Genomic DNA, 17,919 nt, shown 5'->3' with positions numbered 1-17,919 from the left:
TCCCAAACCTCCTTTAGCAGCAGGGAGAATAGACTGAGCCCTATTAACTGGGTTAACAAGCCTACGAGCATCTAGTCTTGCGATGTCCGAACTGAAGGTCGCAACTTCTTATTTTCACTAGCCCTTTCTTCGGCTTCATTGTAACTCACTTTTGCTTCATGCATTCACGAAGATAACCTGTAATTATACGGAAAATATTTAGTGTGACGTCAATGAATAACCTCCAGCTCCTACATTATTGCATGTCCAGCACACATGCCTTTTGTGCTGGGGGTGGTAGGCGGGAATTAAAAAAATAAATAATAAAAAAAAAGCTATAGACTATCATAGATTATATGCAATGAAATGTACATGTGTGGACAGCATACACATGTACTGCATAGTAGCTGTATAGTTTTTAGAAGCCGTTCAACGTTACCTTATTGATTGCATCAGGCTCTTAGCCTTTGAGGCTATAACACGGACCGCATGACGAAAACTACTGTAATGGAAAAGGAAATTTGAAAAGTACTGGTGGTGTGCTTACGAACATGGAGGGACGGAGGGTGTAGTATTTTCGAGAGACTTTCGTAGGCGGTTCAGGACAATCACAAGAGCGCGTGCAACTGCAACGTGCCTATTGAATTATTTTACCTGTTTCGTCGTCGTCGTCGTCGTCGTCACCACAAGGTACTGGTGCTGTTGTAAATATTAAAAATACACATGTGTCACGGAATTTGACGTGCCCATACATCGTAACCATAGATTATATATTCCCTACCCGGCAAACATGGAAAGCTATTAAAATGTTCTATCACCCAGCAACACGGTAGTATTGTTTGTATTGCTTTACAACAAGCTGGAGTTCATATTATTAAAGAACAGCTAGACTTGGTAGGACCATAGATAATAGAGTAAAGGGATAGGAAACGCAATAACGTGACGTCACAAAATACGTACATTTCTATTGGAATTCCGTGTAGTACGTCACGAACATACTCGTTACGCTTGCTGCGCTTGTATCAAAGAGAAACAAATTGTTGTAACGACAGAATTTTGTAACCAACGACTATGAAACTTCGCTACAGTGAACTCAAGTAAGTAATCGAGGGAAATAGGATGGTACCAACCCTCAAGGAAGTTATACGCAAAATTAAAGGAGATTGAAAGTGAAAAAAACGGCCCAAAAATTACTTTAAACCACTTTACTTTCTTCGTAAATATATTCTATCCTTTTAACTGTGATAAACCTATTCCTTACCATTTAACAGAGGGAACCAGAGGAAATATCGGAGCAAAACAGGAACTGTTGCTTGAAGAAACGACTAAGTATCTTCCATTTTTAACCAAAAGCTTAAACCACCTTGCAGTACAACGCAACGGTAAAAGACTGTGTTGATGACACGCCTAGCTTACCACAAGATTCGAAAGTGGAACCGGCTATAAAAGAAGCGGTATGGACGAGGCATGAAGGTACGATGAGCGAAAGTGTGACAGCGTGTAACAATCACGGTTAATGCGATACGCTTTGTTACAAAATCTACGGTCTGAATTCTCTCGCCAAAATCTCTCACATACGCCTAAATACTTACTGTAGTCTGTTGGATTACTATTTACGCTGCTTAGAACACTAATTCTCACAGTCCTTTCAAGTCACGCGTAACGGAAATCAAACCGGAAATCGCTTGCGTTTCCTATCCCTTTACTCTATTATCTATGGTAGGACACACTTGTATTTTACCAGGGGCTCATAAATGCATCATGGGCTACTAATTTCACCATGCAAGAAAGTACACTGATGTGTCCCAAATGATGTTGTCTCTTGCTACTAATGGCCTGCTTTTGGGGCTTGGTACAGTTTTCATAAGGCTTCAACAGTTATCACATTAGTAGAACCACCAGTTCTTATTAGCAATGAATATAATTGTTATGTAAGCATAGATCATCATGGTGGCGGTCAAGCAGATAGCAGGCTCCCTGGTAGGGTCCGCAATCCGAAAAATCAACTTCTACAAATCAATCCCCCTACCATTGTGGGATGTTCATTGTAGTATCCCATTGCTTGATCCACCATGAAACCGGAGGCACGATTGTTGTCTTCACAGAAATATTGTTTTCAGTATTTCGCAAGATGCAAAATTTATTTTTAAAATTTCGTGCTCCACACATAGGACCGGATGAAACTTGCTACTTAGCCAAATGGTATCCAGAGTTGTTGTAGTTGAAAAGTACTCACAAAAATAAGTAAATGACTCGCTGGGTGCCCGGCACAGGGTTGCTTTCTTTGAAAAAACAGACAAAGAGATACGATGGTTCGAATTCAAACTGCCCTACCACCCAGGGCAAGAGAAGCCAACTCTTCCTCATAGTGTTTCGATACGGTTGGGTGCATAGTCTGTCTATGCTGTTAGTTTGGAAAAGATCTGAGACTTCTCACCATCTGGGTGACGAACATCAAAAATTTCTGCAGCATCAAAGAATTGTGTCGCGCTTTCTAGCCATTTCCAGCGCCTCTGCAGCCACAACAATCATCAATTGTAAACTAAAACTATGGCAAAAGATGTCCCTGAACGTTTGGTAGCAGCGGTTGTCAATTATTATTTCATCCACGGCTTCCACTCCTCGTTCTAAGCTATGCATCAAGGGAGGCAGCAAAATCGTCCAAATTTGACTTCACCTCTCACGCTCCACAGCGGCTTCAAATCTTCACTAGATCACCCTACATCACCATTATGCTGCAAAACATCCAAAACAAACCGAAAAAAACACATAATCTGTCATTTTTGATTCGAGCTAGGTGGAGCTGCTGGTATACTGCATCATATGAAATCACAGAAACACCAACTACTACTACCAAACGTTTTGATCCATCATTTATCATCATTCCAAACAAAATTAAGTGACCAGTGTGGCATCAGAAGTACTGGAAAGCACTTTGGTACCATTGAGAGAATCCCTTGAAATGACGCACGAAAATTTTGACGTTCTTCACCCAGATGGTGAGAAGTCTCAGATCCTATCCAGACTAACAGCATAGACAGACTATGCATCCAACCTTATCACATCACTATGAGGAAGAGTTGGCTTTTCTTGTCTTGGCTGGTAGGGCAGTTTGAATTCGAAAATTTGTGTTTCGTTTTCTGCTTTTTGAGAGAAAGCGACCCTGTGTCGGGAACCCAGAGAATCATTTGCTTATTACTGAGCGTACTTTTAAACTACATTAACTCTAGATAATATCTAGCTAAGCAGCAAGTTCTATCCTATTCTTTGTGTGGAGCACGAAATTTAAAAAATAATATTTGCATCTCACGAAATACTAAAATCGATATTTCTGTGAAGACAACAATCGTGCCTCCGGTTTCATGGTGAATCTTGCAATGGGATGCCACAATGAACATCCCACAATGGTAGGGGGATTGATTTGTAAAAGTTGATTTTTCGGATTGCGGACCCTATCCCTGGCTATTAAAAACCTTATAACCTATAAAGCCACTGTTGTAACTGAGGTATTTCACATGTAGAGAATACATCCCGCTCTTGCAGTAGCCACTATAGTGGCTTATGCCATGCATTTTGTAACATTTTGTGGTTAAAGATAGTCTTGTGTTGTAGTTCAGCATACCAAGTTTTGTGGAACCACCTTCATGTTTATATAACTCTGAAATTTGATATTGACATAGCACTAAGCTTCCTTGGCTCTTATAGTTTCTCACATTGAACAACAGTTCTATGCATCTCCTTTTTTATATCCTTCAACATGGGTTAACCTAAAAAATAAAAAAAACCAGTGCATAGCCCATGTGGTACACAAATATGTGAGACTGTAAGGCGCTCAGTATAGCAGCAACCACTTGTGACAGCTGGTGTTGTTCACCAGAGTTTTTACAAATAATTAAGGTTACTTTGAACCAAAAATAATTAACCATATAAAATTTTTCTTCATTTTTTGTGCATGAGATTACCTTGTGGCCTTTTGTTTATGCACCTATCAATGTAATCCCTGACTACCACAGATACAGGCTGAGGTGGGAGATTTGCATCACTGAAAATTTTCCCCACCTACTGGGGAAGTACTGGCCTGACCATGTCTCGACTTGCAAGCCCTAAGAATACTGGGACTAGGAGTGGATTTGTATGGTTGTGTAGCATTGGTCTAGCAATGAGTTAGTTCAAGTGGATTCTTGTAGTAGCTAGCACCCGAGACACTCCTTTCTAAACTGAAAGCACACACTTTTGCTGCCTGAATGAATTTCTTTAGTAAAGACAAATCCCCACTATGTCGGGGAAATTTAGCGATCAATTTTCCCACAATCTCTGACCTTACCGTGGTAATCAGGCAGATTGGTAGGCACATTGTGGAGAAGAATGTGTAGTATTGTGTTAAAACAACACATCATATACAAAAGAAATCTACAAGAAGATGAGCCAAACAGTTCAATCGCGCATTTCTGGAGGATTGGTGTGAAGCGGCGCTATTCTCTGTAGCCATTCTTCAAGCTATCCTTTGCTACTTGGAATCCAATTTCATGGCTCTGGTACAGGATTTCTTGAGAGGGCAAGCTCAGGTAATACAGTGCAAAAATAGAATTTTCTGAGCTTAGAGATCTTTGATAAACATAATTCTTCGTCGAAGGGGATGCGCTCAATGTGGACATCTACCATTGTTCTGAGATGAAAATCACACCACTTAGCTTCAGTACACAGCATGGCGAATTGTATTTGATTGATAATTGTGAGACTGCCGTAGTGATCTCCTGCCATCGTAAAGCAGGAGATCACTAAACAGGTATGTTGGATGTCATATAGCATGGCCTGATCAGCATTCTGAAGCGAAGCTCTGAAAATATCCCTTATATCATCAAGGTCCTCATCAGGAGTGGCATCATTCCCTCTTTCGTTCTCTTATTATGTCCTCAATGTCTACCAATTGTGCAGGTTCAGGACAAGGTGATGTGGAGGAGCTGGAATCAACTGAACCAAGAAGTTGCAGTGAATGTGATGTGAACTGCAACAAGGGTTGTGATGTGGATTGTGACGGGGGCTGTGGTGAAATAGACTGCAGAGATCGAGCAGGCTGATTTTCTAATGGTGGTGAGTTTGGTTGTGATGTGGCATTTAGTTGCTGGTGTTGGTCTTACAAAAATCAGCTTTATACTTTTCGTGGTAGCCAAAGCAGTAGAGTGGCATGTTCATCAAATCATGCTGTAATTTGCGAATCGCTGCTTGCTTATTGGTTTCTTTACTTCGCATCACAATGGCACTTCTAGCAGCTTTAGTTAATCTCTTCCTCATGACTTCAGTTAATTTCCCTCTGCCTTTGTAACTGGAGCTAGAGAAGCATGAAAGCATTTAACAGCATGATTCGCACATTCCAGTTTTTTGATGGCAAAACCCCAAGGTATGTAGTTTTTCTACAAGCTCAAGTTGATCTGAAATGTCTCCATCCCAAATGTATTCTATGTACCTTAAGCCATGCTGATCATAGCTTTTTCAAAGCCTTCTGAAGTTATGATATATCTGCTTCCATTGCAGAAGACGACGCACTCCAGTTGAGGTAACGGTCATATTTAGGTGGTGCTACAAACTGCACACTCACAGTAATTGTTTTTAACACTAATCATGAACAATATCTTTCCTGTTTCTTTACCTATGATTATTCCTATACCAGACTTGGCATTATAAGAACTAGTATTTAAAAAATAATTGTTAATTTAAAAATGATGTAGGGATCTATGCAATAAAAAGTAGTGAAATAAGAGATGAATGATGGTATTGCAGCAGCATAGCTCGATGGGAAAGTCCCTACTTTGGCATTGAGCATTTTTTTTAGATTAACAATTTTTTAAAATACTAGTTTGTTTAGTTTTTGTAGCACAGCTACTTACAGTGTAACTTGTGAACTAGCTATTAGGTTCCTGTACAGCTTATTAAAGTATGTACTGTGCCAAAATTGGAAGCACATAGGCTCGTAGTAGCGTGCATATAGCTTACCTTTGATCGTAGTAGCAGTTGCACTCAGATCTATGACCTGTTTCAGTACAATGGTCCGCATTCCATTCACCCGGGCCGGAAGTTGTTCAAACGAACAAGCCCTTTCAGTTGTGTGGAGCTTAGTCTTGACTAACAGGATGAAATAATACAATTTCCACTCGAAAATCACTCACTGATCTCGCCGTCCGGCTGAGTCAGTGTGTTGAGAGGAACAAGCCATCAAGTATCAGTCCGTCTATTAAGTAAGAAATCTTTTCGTCGATTGCAGTCGGGTATTTCCTCATAGGTCCTATTTTTAGCAAGTGCAATAGCTTTTTCTTCTTCACCAGCTGCCTTCATTGATTCTTGCAATAACGTCTTCCACCATTGCCCTATCCTTCATTCTGCTGCCATAAATGCTTTTCTTCACTTGTAACTGAAATGTGTTTATCCAGTATAGAGACTCTAGTATGGCCGGTGTTTATTAGAATTATAGCCTAGTTTTTAACACCCAGGGTATTTAAACAGACCCAGGTGTGTATTTTGTAGTCTGGTGTGTATTTGAGCCCAGACACGTATTTGAGCTTGGATTTATATATTGAGCACCGATATTGATATCGGTATCGGTATTGGTACCAAAATATCGCGATATCGGTATTGGTGAAAAAGTTGACTTTTTAGCAGATATGAGCAGATATTACACATAAGTACTATCTATAATTGTCGTAAGTACCTTATAGTTGTCCTAGTAGCACAATGGTTAAAGAAGTTGCAAAGGTGTTCGTGATGGCCAGGGTTCATCAAATCCTAAGTTGGTCACACTTTTTTTCATTTTTACACACCTTTTTATCACCACCTTTTTCACAATTCTTTTTTTTTCTTTATCTATTTAGTGACCACCTTTTAACGTTTTTGCCACATTTTTATTGCAGTGTCCATACTAAAAACCTTTTATGTTCAGATATTGGTATCAGTATCGGAATTGGTAATTTTTGTAACCAATATGTCGGGTATCGGTATATTGACAATTTCCATATTGGTGCACCTCTAGGATTTAATACAGATATACAGTGGGCACAAGTGCTCTGCCTGATATAAACGCACGAGCCTGAGGGCCGTCAGACCCGAAGGCAAGTGCGTTTATACAGGCAGAGCACAAGTGCACGTTGTATAACTGTTATGTACCACTCACCTAATAGGTGGGGAGAGTCTCACAAGGCAGCTGTAACACTTATAAAGGCCAGGTTTCTAACGTCGATTGTGGGTAACCAAGCAGAACGTTGCGATGACGTCCCCTCTACAGTACTGCAGCCACCGGAGATATTGAAAGCTAGTACGCCATGGGTTATATCACTAACCTGCATTCGCTCTTCGACTCTCATCATGTAGTGCCCAGTATGCCAGCGTGATCACTCAATCGCCATAAAGACTAACAACAGTGGTTTGTGTACTTACCATGTCATTACCAGATATTTCAGATGATATGTTAAAGACCATAAGAAACGGGTAGTTCAAATGGACACCTCATTCTGAGACTGAAACATCTTTTGTAACAGATTTCCATGCATTTATGTTAGACACTGGAGAAGAAGATTTAGTGTATCATTGCTATATAATAATTATATTATTTTTTCAATGATTGTAATGGATACATGTCTCAGAGTAAGAAATGTTATTAGCTACCTTTTGAATAGTAAAACACTGTGTCATTTATTGCCTTAGCTCAAAAACTGAATACAGTCACTATTCAAACTCCACCAATACTCGATGCTCAAGTTTAAGTTCATAATTTTGAAATCGATTGTTGTACCACTCAAGTGTGGCTACTACTGAAGGTACAACATTTAACCAAGTCAATAAGGTAGTAATCATTTTGCTGCTGTTAATATTGTTGACAAAATAATTATAGCTCTTGATGTTTAGCTTAATTGGTTAGCGTAAGCAATCAATTATTGAGCGTGTTAGTATGCCAACTTAAGGGATTCTCATTTAGAACAAGATATACACAAATTTTTACCTGTGATAGGAAATTTGTTACTGTAGGTGTCCACTATGTACCAGCTTTCCAGGCAGTAGCGTTTCTCATTAACATCTGTTTAAGACAGTGTTGTAAAGTGACGATTGACGTCGTTTGAAGAAGACAGGTTTAGACCAACAAAATGGGATGGATGATCACCGGATGCTCATTTAATATCAGAATTAAGACTTATTGTATATACTGGTCAGGAAGAAGTAATAAAATGTAGATAAAGGAAAAGTCAAATCATTTGTAGCTTTTTTATTCCCATCAAGTACAATCACAGTATTCCTTGTTTCTGTTGTAAACCTGTTCACATTCTCGTGACTGGGTTAAATGAACCACAACTACCTAATAAAAGAAAAGAGGATGTTGCTCTATGCATATAAATTACCTGTCTGAAGTAGAGACCCAGAACAGCTAGCCAGGGTTGGGTTTGTATACACCGGGGAGGGATCTATAGTACAGTTTCCAATGTGGGGTCAGATATTGTAACTGGTTAAAAGGAGATGTACCTCTTAGTGTACATCAGAGATGTAAACCTTGTTTTGCTTTCCTCAAACGTTGTCATGCAAAGTAAAAGTAGACTTCTGAACAAAGACCACTTCCATGTGTCAAGAATTCATGGCTAACTAAAGAGATCAAAAACATGGAGAACTTACAGAGCTTATTCTCAGTGACGAATATCTAGCCAACATTGGAAGATAACTTAACTACTGAGCATGGTCCCCAGCACAGCTGCAGCCAGACATTTCTCTGTACCTCAGATTTTTCACACACTGGCACCTGCAACGAGACCTGTTATTGTTATTACTGCTGTAGCTACACCTGCAAAGTGTCCTCCTAGCTACTAAGTGACTCTCCTACTGGTGCATCCCAGATAGCTACTGTAGTTACATTTGGTGGTCTTGGCCTTGGATGCATGCAACTATAATACTTGAAGCTATATCGTGCTATGACTATTGCTTGGGATTTCATGAAGATCTGAATGTGGTCAGTGCATGATTAGTGCGGGCCTCGCGAGAAAGAGAAACTATCAAATTTAAATTTGTCAAATATACAAGTTGTTCAATTCACCAAATAATTTCCCGTCAAGTATGGTATAGACATTGCCCTTGAATGAATGCTGTACAAATATTTTGATGACTAACAAATGGGAATAGTTAGTATATAAGTGGCAAGAAATATTTGCACGCAATTACCCAACCACAGATTCCACAACACTTGTATAACTATTAACAGGAGTTCATAATATATATACTAAGGAGAGTATCCTACTCTCATATACCCCTGTAGAAGGGCGTATCATGAAGTTATGACATAACGACAAAATGTTGTTTGTGACATACGGGCAGCCATAAAAGTGCAAGAATAGTTAGCACTGTTTCACACTCGCAACGCTCAAGATAGCAATATTCATGAATGGCCTAGCAAGAAATCCCTACAAAGTGGTCTTAACCCATGAAGGAACAATTGTAGTTCGGTGAGAAATGCTTAAAGCTGGAGTTAATTTGGTTGCTAGCGACGTTGTTAGGCATGCGCTCAATCGATACCACATTCAACTAATGACATCATTAATTATATAAACAAAAACGGACAAACTCAGAAGTGGTACATCATAACTTCATGATACGCCCTTCTACAGGGGTATATGAGAGTAGGACACTCTCCTCAGTATATATATTATGAACTCTTGCTATTAACCATTTGATATTTTGGTATCATGGTTTTGATTCTGACATATAGTATTGTGGCTTTGTTAATACCTTGGTATGACTAAATATATAGGTATGTTGCAGAGCCCTACCTCTGTATTAGTATAAAATAGTACGTAGCTGGGTAATTTTGATGGAAGTTACAACTGTTGAGTTTAAAGTCCTAATGGTTCCTGCTTTATAAGGTATTGAATGCTGCATGGCTTTATTAGTCATCTCCTTATAGCACGTATTTACATTTGTTACCTAGGTGATCATGAACAGTTTATATTATATTTTACCAGTGGAAGAGTCACCTGACTTGAGTCTCCAATATGAACAGTTACAAAACAGGTCAAGAACATTTGAGGAAAACTGGAAGGGGCCTCATTCAATGGCAGAGGCAGGGTTTGTATATACTGGTCAGGAAGATCATGTCTACTGCTTCAGTTGTAACATCAAACTTGATGGGTGGACTAAAAACATGGATCCATTACTGAGACACAAAGAGGAGAGTCCTACTTGTTCATTTGTCAGACAACAACTACAAGTAATAAAAGGAGAAAAGGGAAAAGTCAAATCAGTTGTTGCTCCTTCTAAACCTCTTAATCCTCGACAAACAGCAAGTATTGGTCAATTACAGTCTTCAACTCTTTTCAGTAGTAAACCTATCCACACTGTAGTGACTGGTTTAGATGAACCACGATTGTCTTATGCCACCAGTAGAGGAAGTGAATTAGGTGATGATTACTCAAAGATGTATTTGCCTATCACAGTAGAAAATTACAAGTCAGAAGAAGAACGGTTAAAATCATTTGGGGGATGGCCATTGAATGAATCAGTCCACCCAGAACAACTAGCCAGGGTTGGGTTTGTATACACTGGGGAGGGATCTCTAGTACAGTGTTTCCAATGTGGGGTCAGATATCGGAACTGGTTAAAAGGAGATATACCTCTTAGTGTACATCAGAGATGTAACCCTCGTTGTACTTTTCTTCAGACATTGTCATGCAAACGTAAAAAGCAGACTTCTGAACAAAGACCACTTCCATGTGTCAAGAATTCACAAGGTGGTTTCAAGAAGGCTTCACCACTAAGTCCTGAGCCTCAAAGGAAACTTTATCCTTCCAGCTGGAATTCCAACCCTGCTAGATTATCTCAAGAAAAGGATCACTGTATTTGCACCACCTTGGGAGCTACTTATAGAACTCAGCAGTCTGTGGTAAATATGTGATTGTATTTATACCATTCAAAATAGTTTGGTTGTGGTTATAGTTATGGCATATACAGCCCACCTAAGAAGTACACTGACTAGAAATTAAGGCATGATTAGTTAGTTGGTGGCCATAATTTTTGTGTGAAACCCATTCACATGACTATACCTAAGCTTCCAAGGAATAAACTGCAGAATAAAGCATGGACTCTTCCAGAATTTGTGGATTTCTTTCTGAATTCACCATAGCAGGGGCATACGCAGGAATTTGAAAAAGGTTTCTACTACAGCTAATTGACTGTTATATTAGAGTAGTTTATGTTTGTATTGCCTAACTGCTTTATTAGAGTATCTCGATCTCTTCACCAATCGTAATTCAGAATAATGCTATAAAAGTGTTGCTATCAGGTGAGAAACTATTATTTAACTAAGATAAAGTTTCAAAATGTGTCCTGTTCCATGATAGATTTCAGATTCTGGAAACCTGAAGTTTCAATTTTTTAATGTTTCAAGTAGTGTGTAAAATCCAATGGGGTTCCCTGAAACCCCTGGAAACTCCCTCGGTACGTCCCTGCATAGCATGTGTATTGCAAACATAAACATAAATGCCATAGTTACTGTGCACTACCTGAAAACCAGGACACATTAGACATAAAATGTTGTCTGTCTATATTATACAAGGACTTATATCCATAAGTGGTAATTTTGCTATGCTATTAGTGTTTGGTTTCTTGTACGCAGTATGATGAGTCATCATCAGCAGTTATCATCATGACCACTTTGGATGAAGGCAATCACCCTACTAATGTAAGTGATACCATTTTTTTCACAGTTTAAATTGTGAATGTTCAGTGTATGATTTTTCATTTATGTATTACAGAGGGTCATCTGCTTACAAGTGCTGTTAATACGTATTGATATGAGTCATGTGACAAATTATTTAATATCATTTGATCTTGTAATTTGTATGAGGGGGGTTGTGAAGATAATTGTCCCTACTGTAGATATTACCAAATGGAAAATCTTTTAACTCACAAACACTGATGAAAAGGTGCCAGTGCAGTACTTATTGTCCACCACCTGGAGGAAGTGCTCCTCGGGGAGGTATCATCCCTCCTGATTTCTCTGCTCCTCAGGGAGGTATCATCCCTCCTGATTTCTCTGCTCCGGATTGTACAGATCCACTAGAATATTATTCTACTCATCCTAAAGTTGACCAGGTAAGATGTGCTGTTGAAATAATCAAACTGCGACACTCTCATGCTGATCTGTGTGGGGTACGCATAGTGTATTGTGTTTCTATTTATTGTATATACTTCATATTTCAGCTTTATTATCCAGGGAAGGGAGGGATGTTACTGCATGGCTGCACAAATCATCTTAAACACTTTCTTACTTGTTAGGTTGTGGATGACTTGACAAATTTTGGTCGATGTGAAGTTTGTAAGGAAAATAAGGTGGACTTTATGTTCCAGCGATGTGGACATGCTGCCTGTTCATTTTGTACTACACTGATCAGACAGGAATCTTCCCCACGATGTCCATTCTGCAGATGTCCAATATTAAGCATCGTTCATGTATATCTATAATAATTCAGTACAATCTTAGTCTAATAATGACTTTAGTTTCTAAAAATTGTACAGGTGTGTGTAACTAATGTTTGCTATAGCTTGGTTTGCCTTAGGTTAATACAGCATAAGAGTACAGCCAATTGAGGGCTGAGCATTTCAAACATCTTTTTGTATATTGATTCACTCTAGATGTTAAATTTCAAAATTAGTGTTTGCTACAGGTTGTGTCATAGCTTACTCAAACTATTTGTACACTCATTCTCATACTGTTCAAACTATTCGAATACTAAAGTAGATAGCTATCCATTTCATAGTCATACTGTTGTATCATTAGATCATAATAATGAACATTGCTGGATTTTTAGCATCACCATGCAATCATACAGGTTGTGTAGCTATCACATGATTAATGACATATGTGTACTGTAGTGATTTTTGTAGTAACTTCATTTCATGTGCATATCATACATAAATGAATTTGAATAAATAAGTACATGAAGCCATTTAATGATGCAGTATGGCTTGAATTTCGCATGATGCTATAATCAACTTTTACTCTCATGTCCTCGCTTCCTTCAATATCCTGAAGTGTTACTTTTCAGAGGCATGAGCAGGAGAAGTGACGTGTGTGTGAGGAAAGGGTTCAGGAGGTGGAGCAAGGTTATTTTACTCCACTTGTGTTTTCATCATCTAGTAGTATGGGGAATGCTTCTATTTTGTTCAAGCATCTTGCCAATCTCTTTTGTCCATCCTTTTACTCTTCCATATTGAGCTGGTTACACTGCTGTCTAAGCTTGATTTTCACTGTTGAGGTCATCAATAATGTGTATTTGTGACTCTAGGTTATCGTGATTGCCGAGTCCAGGGTGTCTACTGTATGTGCATCCCCCAAGAAGGTCTGTAGGTCTTTGTAGGTATCCTTTTCTGTCCCTTGAGTGTAATAGGGCCAGTTAATAAAAAATAATTTTTAAAAACTTACCATTTAGCAAGAGTTCATATAGCAAATAAAAACTCAAAAATGCAATTACACATTATCTTGAAATTTAGCTCATTTGTAGTACACTAAAAATTTTTTCATTCAAACGTCTGACATAATATTTACAGCCAATCAAAATTTTCACCATACATTTTCCATGGGGAAGCCATAAAGCACTGTCCAGTTACAGCCCCTTTCTAACTTGTAATGGAGCCAAACCGTACATGCCTGTTGTTGACACCTTTGCTGTCACCATTAATCATCTGGTTGGCTGAAATGTTTACTCTTTTGAAAAAAAAAATCTACTTTTAATTTTTAGCGGTTTTTTTAACTAGGACACTTTCAGGCAAAACCACTGCATAATTTAGAGGGTACTTCCATACATGGTAGAACAAAGGCTCAGCCTTCTTTGCAAACCCTCCAGTGCCCAACTGGTAGACTTGATTTATGGCTTTATTTAATACTTTTACCTGGACTTTTACTGATGACAGAGAACTGCTGATAGGTAAGGACCCGCCGATTATGCTCATAATTTTACCTATTATGCTATGCTGCACTGTTCAATAATTCACCTATTATGCTTAAATTAATGCTCAATATTTACCTATTATGCTCGATTATGCTCAATGTTCATGCCTTAGTTCATATGCTTTGCTACTAGTTTAACACTGTATAGAAAGAAAAAAATGAGTGGCTGGAACACAAATAATAAATTCTTGCTGCATGCCTGCATGTAAGAGAAAAGATCGATATACTCTAATAGAACAGTCAGTTTGATGCTCTATTAGAGTATATCGATCTTATTTTGCAATTGTCATTTTTCCAGCAAGAATTTACACTATCGTACAAATATTTAACTTATTATGCTGGCATTATGCTCAATGCTTTTAGGTACCTATTATGCTCAAAATTATGCCAGCATAATCGGCGGGTCCCTACTGATAGGTGCTAAATAAGGTAAAGCCTTACCAGGTAGCTAGATAGGGTAGATAGCTACCCTCTAAGTTATTTAATTTAATTTAATAATTGCTTTACAGAATTGGAATTACATACAGTAGAGGCTATAGTGATTACAGAGACATACAATTCTGAAGGACTACCAGTGTCCTGCACTGGTAGCCTAGAGCACTAATTACTTCTTGCTCTAAGTTATGCAGTGATTTTGTACAGGCTGCATTGGCAGACACTCTCCCTAAATATTGAAAAAAAACGTTTAGGATGCAGCCTTTTGGAGTGAGCCTCACCGCTGGTGCTACAGCCGCACGGGATCCTGGGATAAATGACGAGTAGTATACGATAATATCCTAATTCATAGTTGGTGGAGCCTGCATGACCTGCTTGGCGAGCCTGCATGACCTGCTTGGCGAGCCTACATGACCTGCTTGGCGAGCCTGCTTGGTCAGTGTTGGTAGATCCTCGTTCAGTGGTTCTGGTGTATAAAGATGGCCATGGAATACCAGTAGTATTTCATGACGGACGGACGGACGGACGGACGGACGCTGTCTGTTGGATTCATGTCTGAAGCATAGTAGTCTGTGTTCACGAGGTTATCTGTGCCTCGACGTGTGCAGCGACTCTACTTGCTCTACAGTGTCGACCATTTGATTAGCTACTTCGTTATCATCTCAACAAACCAGTGAGCGTAAAAGTAACTTTTATAATAAACACCTGTACTTTTCATGTGCTCCCCTGTAGTAAAATAAATCATAATAGTCAACCGGCCAGCCATACTATAATGTACACATGCATTTTGTTGCGCTGTGTATAGCACGCAGTTGTATATAATGTACTGAATATTGCACCTAAATCAAAGATTTTATAGTGTCAATGCATGAACTAAAGTACAAGGGGGTGTCAGGCACATGCTGTAGCTTGATCTGCAACAACTTCACCAACCAAAATTTCACCTTGACCTGTGACTCAAATCATTTATCAGTGCTTGACCTGCGACTTAAGCATTTCTTATTGAAGTTTTTACCACTGTTTTATTTCCTTTTTCCAATGCACACTTGTGCTAGTGTAATAATTTCTTGGTGCGTGCTACTAACAGCTGTGGAAGAAGCATCATTACAATTACAACAAAACATCTGCTAGAACTTTTAGAGATTCTAAGTTGTGTATAATTCTGTAAACTTGGTTTTGAATACGTATAATTTTCAACGGTGGGTCCTCTCACCTTGACCTTCTGTAGAGCAATTTTTGTGGCTGACTTTAGATTTGACCGTAGTCGCAAGCCTACCTACAGCAAGAGCCTTTGTGATACCCCCCCCCCCCCATGAGGGTGCATTTTCTGTTTAGTTTTCTTAAACCACCTGGTGCACAGTAAAACCTCTATCGGATGTCAAGTTCTCCTGAAACAAACTTCCTGTTGACTTGTAAAGCTGTGTGACATCCAGTTGTTGAGGTATTGTGTTGCAACACACCACTTGAATAGCATGTGACATGGTTACAGGCCTGGGGGTGTGATGTGGCTTCTGATAGCCACAAAAAAAATTCATGCTGTCATAGTTGTTACCATTCCTAATATGGACTAGAAAACATTTTTGTGTGTTGCAAGAAGACTTAATGATGGCATGATTACCATACTGCAGTTATTTGACTTGGCCATAGCAACAGATATTATAAGGTTTCTTTATTAGTTTCCAATTTCAAGTGATTTGTAAGTACACACTAGTATTTTTTTAAATTGCTAGTTTAAAAATATGAAGTAGAGATATCGTGAAACAATAGATGAATAAGCATAGCTCGGTGGGAAGTACGTACTTTGGCTCTGAACAAAATAATTGTTATAGCTAATGTGCCAAAGTAGGTACTTTCCCACTGAGCTATGTTGTAATTAGGGCTGAGCGATAATACCGTTTTAGCGATATTTTGAAAGTATTGATATCGCGATATTTTGTTATTAACTATCGTGATACCATGCCTGTACATTACTGTCTTTAAAAATCCATTTGTTATGCTGTACTAGGCTCAAGAATCCTTGTAAGTCATAACCTGGTTACCCCTGCAGAGAGGTGTGAACACCATAACAAAACTTCAAAGCATGTGTTACAATAACTGTTACCTGTAAACAAGGTTGACAGTGGCTACTACTTTGAAGACTTCCTGCAGGAATACTGAGGAATACACTATGTAGCACCAGCTATGATTGACATATTTGTAAGTATCGTGAAGTATTCAGTATCGTGAGTAGTACCTTTAGTATCGATCGTGATACTAAAATGGCAGTATCGCTCAGCCCTAGTTGTAATACCATCATTCATATCTTGTTTCACTACTTTTTATTGCAGAGATCCCTACTTCATTTTAAAAATAAAATGCAAGTTTTTTTTTGTGGCACAGCTAGCTACAGTGTAACTTGTGACTGTTCTGTTAGAATATCACATGAAGGACTGTTGTATTAGAGTGACTGTTCTATTAGAGTATTTCAAGCCAGACAAGGGGTATGCAGCTAGCTGGACCAATAAGGGGTGATTACTTAACAGTAAATAGCTAGATTGTTAAGAGGTGTGTTCTCCGTACTCTATTGCTATTAGTCAACCTAGATCTTTATTTGATGGGTGTGGTTGCCCCAATCGCGAAGTTTCAGGTATCTAGCTAGTTAACCTCTTATAGTAGTGCCAGGACTGAAGTGCTTTTGAAATCCAGTTCTGAAATAATTTTGTGGCATCTAAATATATGCTGCTGAAAGAAAGTTTTGATATGGAAAATTTATGCCTCGATATGGTTTCATTGGATGAAGAAGACAAGCAGCCTGATTGAAGGTGAAAGAAGACAGGGTGCAGAAGGCCTACACTCGTCGGAACCCCAAATGGTACATCCCACTGCTGAGTTAGTTATTCTGGTGTAATGTAAGCTGATGACGTACAGTGTACATGTGCAATGTTACAATATAACATAATAATCTTTGAATTATACATCTGTTGTGCCAAAAATGATAAAGACAAGGAATTTCCAGCCCTCCTTGTTAACTTTATCATCCATGTCTAGTGTGAGGAATACCCAAAACCACTATTAAGGTTTCTTGAATGACCCATTAGCTACAGCTTGTACAACACATTTTTTATCTTGAGATGTATACCACTTAGACTACTACTATCTCCCTGTGTTAATAAAAATTCAGCAATGGAACAAAGATTTATTTCGTTAAAGATGGGAACAGAAAAATGTTTTGAGCATCGGTCTGGGGTTTGATGCTCAGAATGGGACATACTGCTTCGTTCCCATTGCTCTAGCCACCCACACATGCAGCTGCAAAATCGGAAACATATAACAGGTATATTATATTCTGTACAGTAAAACAAATAAAACTAGGAGCAATGAAACAATGTGCATATCAGTGTAATAACTAGTTCTTTTTTGTAAATGGAAATAGCAAACCTTTCTTTACACATGAGCTGTAATACAAATCCTATGGGCTCAAGTGAGTGTGTCGTACCTCCTCTGGGTCTGATCTACAGGATATTGTATTTACTTGGTTAAATTCCACACCCACTATA

General features: G+C 38.7%; 2 protein-coding genes across 5 annotated transcripts in view; one reads left to right on the top strand and one right to left on the bottom strand.

The window, feature by feature from the left end:
• LOC136258865 (TNF receptor-associated factor family protein DDB_G0290965-like) overlaps positions 1–17,919 on the bottom strand; it is a 35,748-nt gene that overhangs the window by 13,814 nt on the left and 4,015 nt on the right. The gene's annotated exons all lie outside the window — the stretch shown is intronic.
• On the top strand, positions 379–12,939 carry LOC136258871 (baculoviral IAP repeat-containing protein 7-like). Of its 4 annotated transcripts, none has more exons than XM_066052230.1 (6): positions 379–669; positions 4,915–5,070; positions 9,932–10,882; positions 11,615–11,680; positions 11,878–12,093; positions 12,277–12,939. In XM_066052230.1, exons 2-6 carry the CDS (start codon positions 5,065–5,067, stop codon positions 12,460–12,462), a joined length of 1,425 nt encoding a protein of 474 aa, XP_065908302.1. In that variant the 5' UTR covers positions 379–669; positions 4,915–5,064; the 3' UTR covers positions 12,463–12,939. The 4 variants fall into 4 exon arrangements, with proteins under 4 accessions (XP_065908302.1, XP_065908304.1, XP_065908303.1 ...); XM_066052231.1 differs by lacking the exon at positions 379–669 and adding an exon at positions 739–1,076; XM_066052232.1 differs by lacking the exon at positions 4,915–5,070 and having other exon boundaries at positions 380–669.

This window comes from Dysidea avara, chromosome 6 (genome assembly GCF_963678975.1).
Source record: "Dysidea avara chromosome 6, odDysAvar1.4, whole genome shotgun sequence".
NCBI classification, from domain to species: Eukaryota; Metazoa; Porifera; class Demospongiae; order Dictyoceratida; family Dysideidae; genus Dysidea; species Dysidea avara.
Note: the sequence above shows the minus strand (reverse complement) of the source record. Positions and strands in the feature narration are given on the sequence as shown.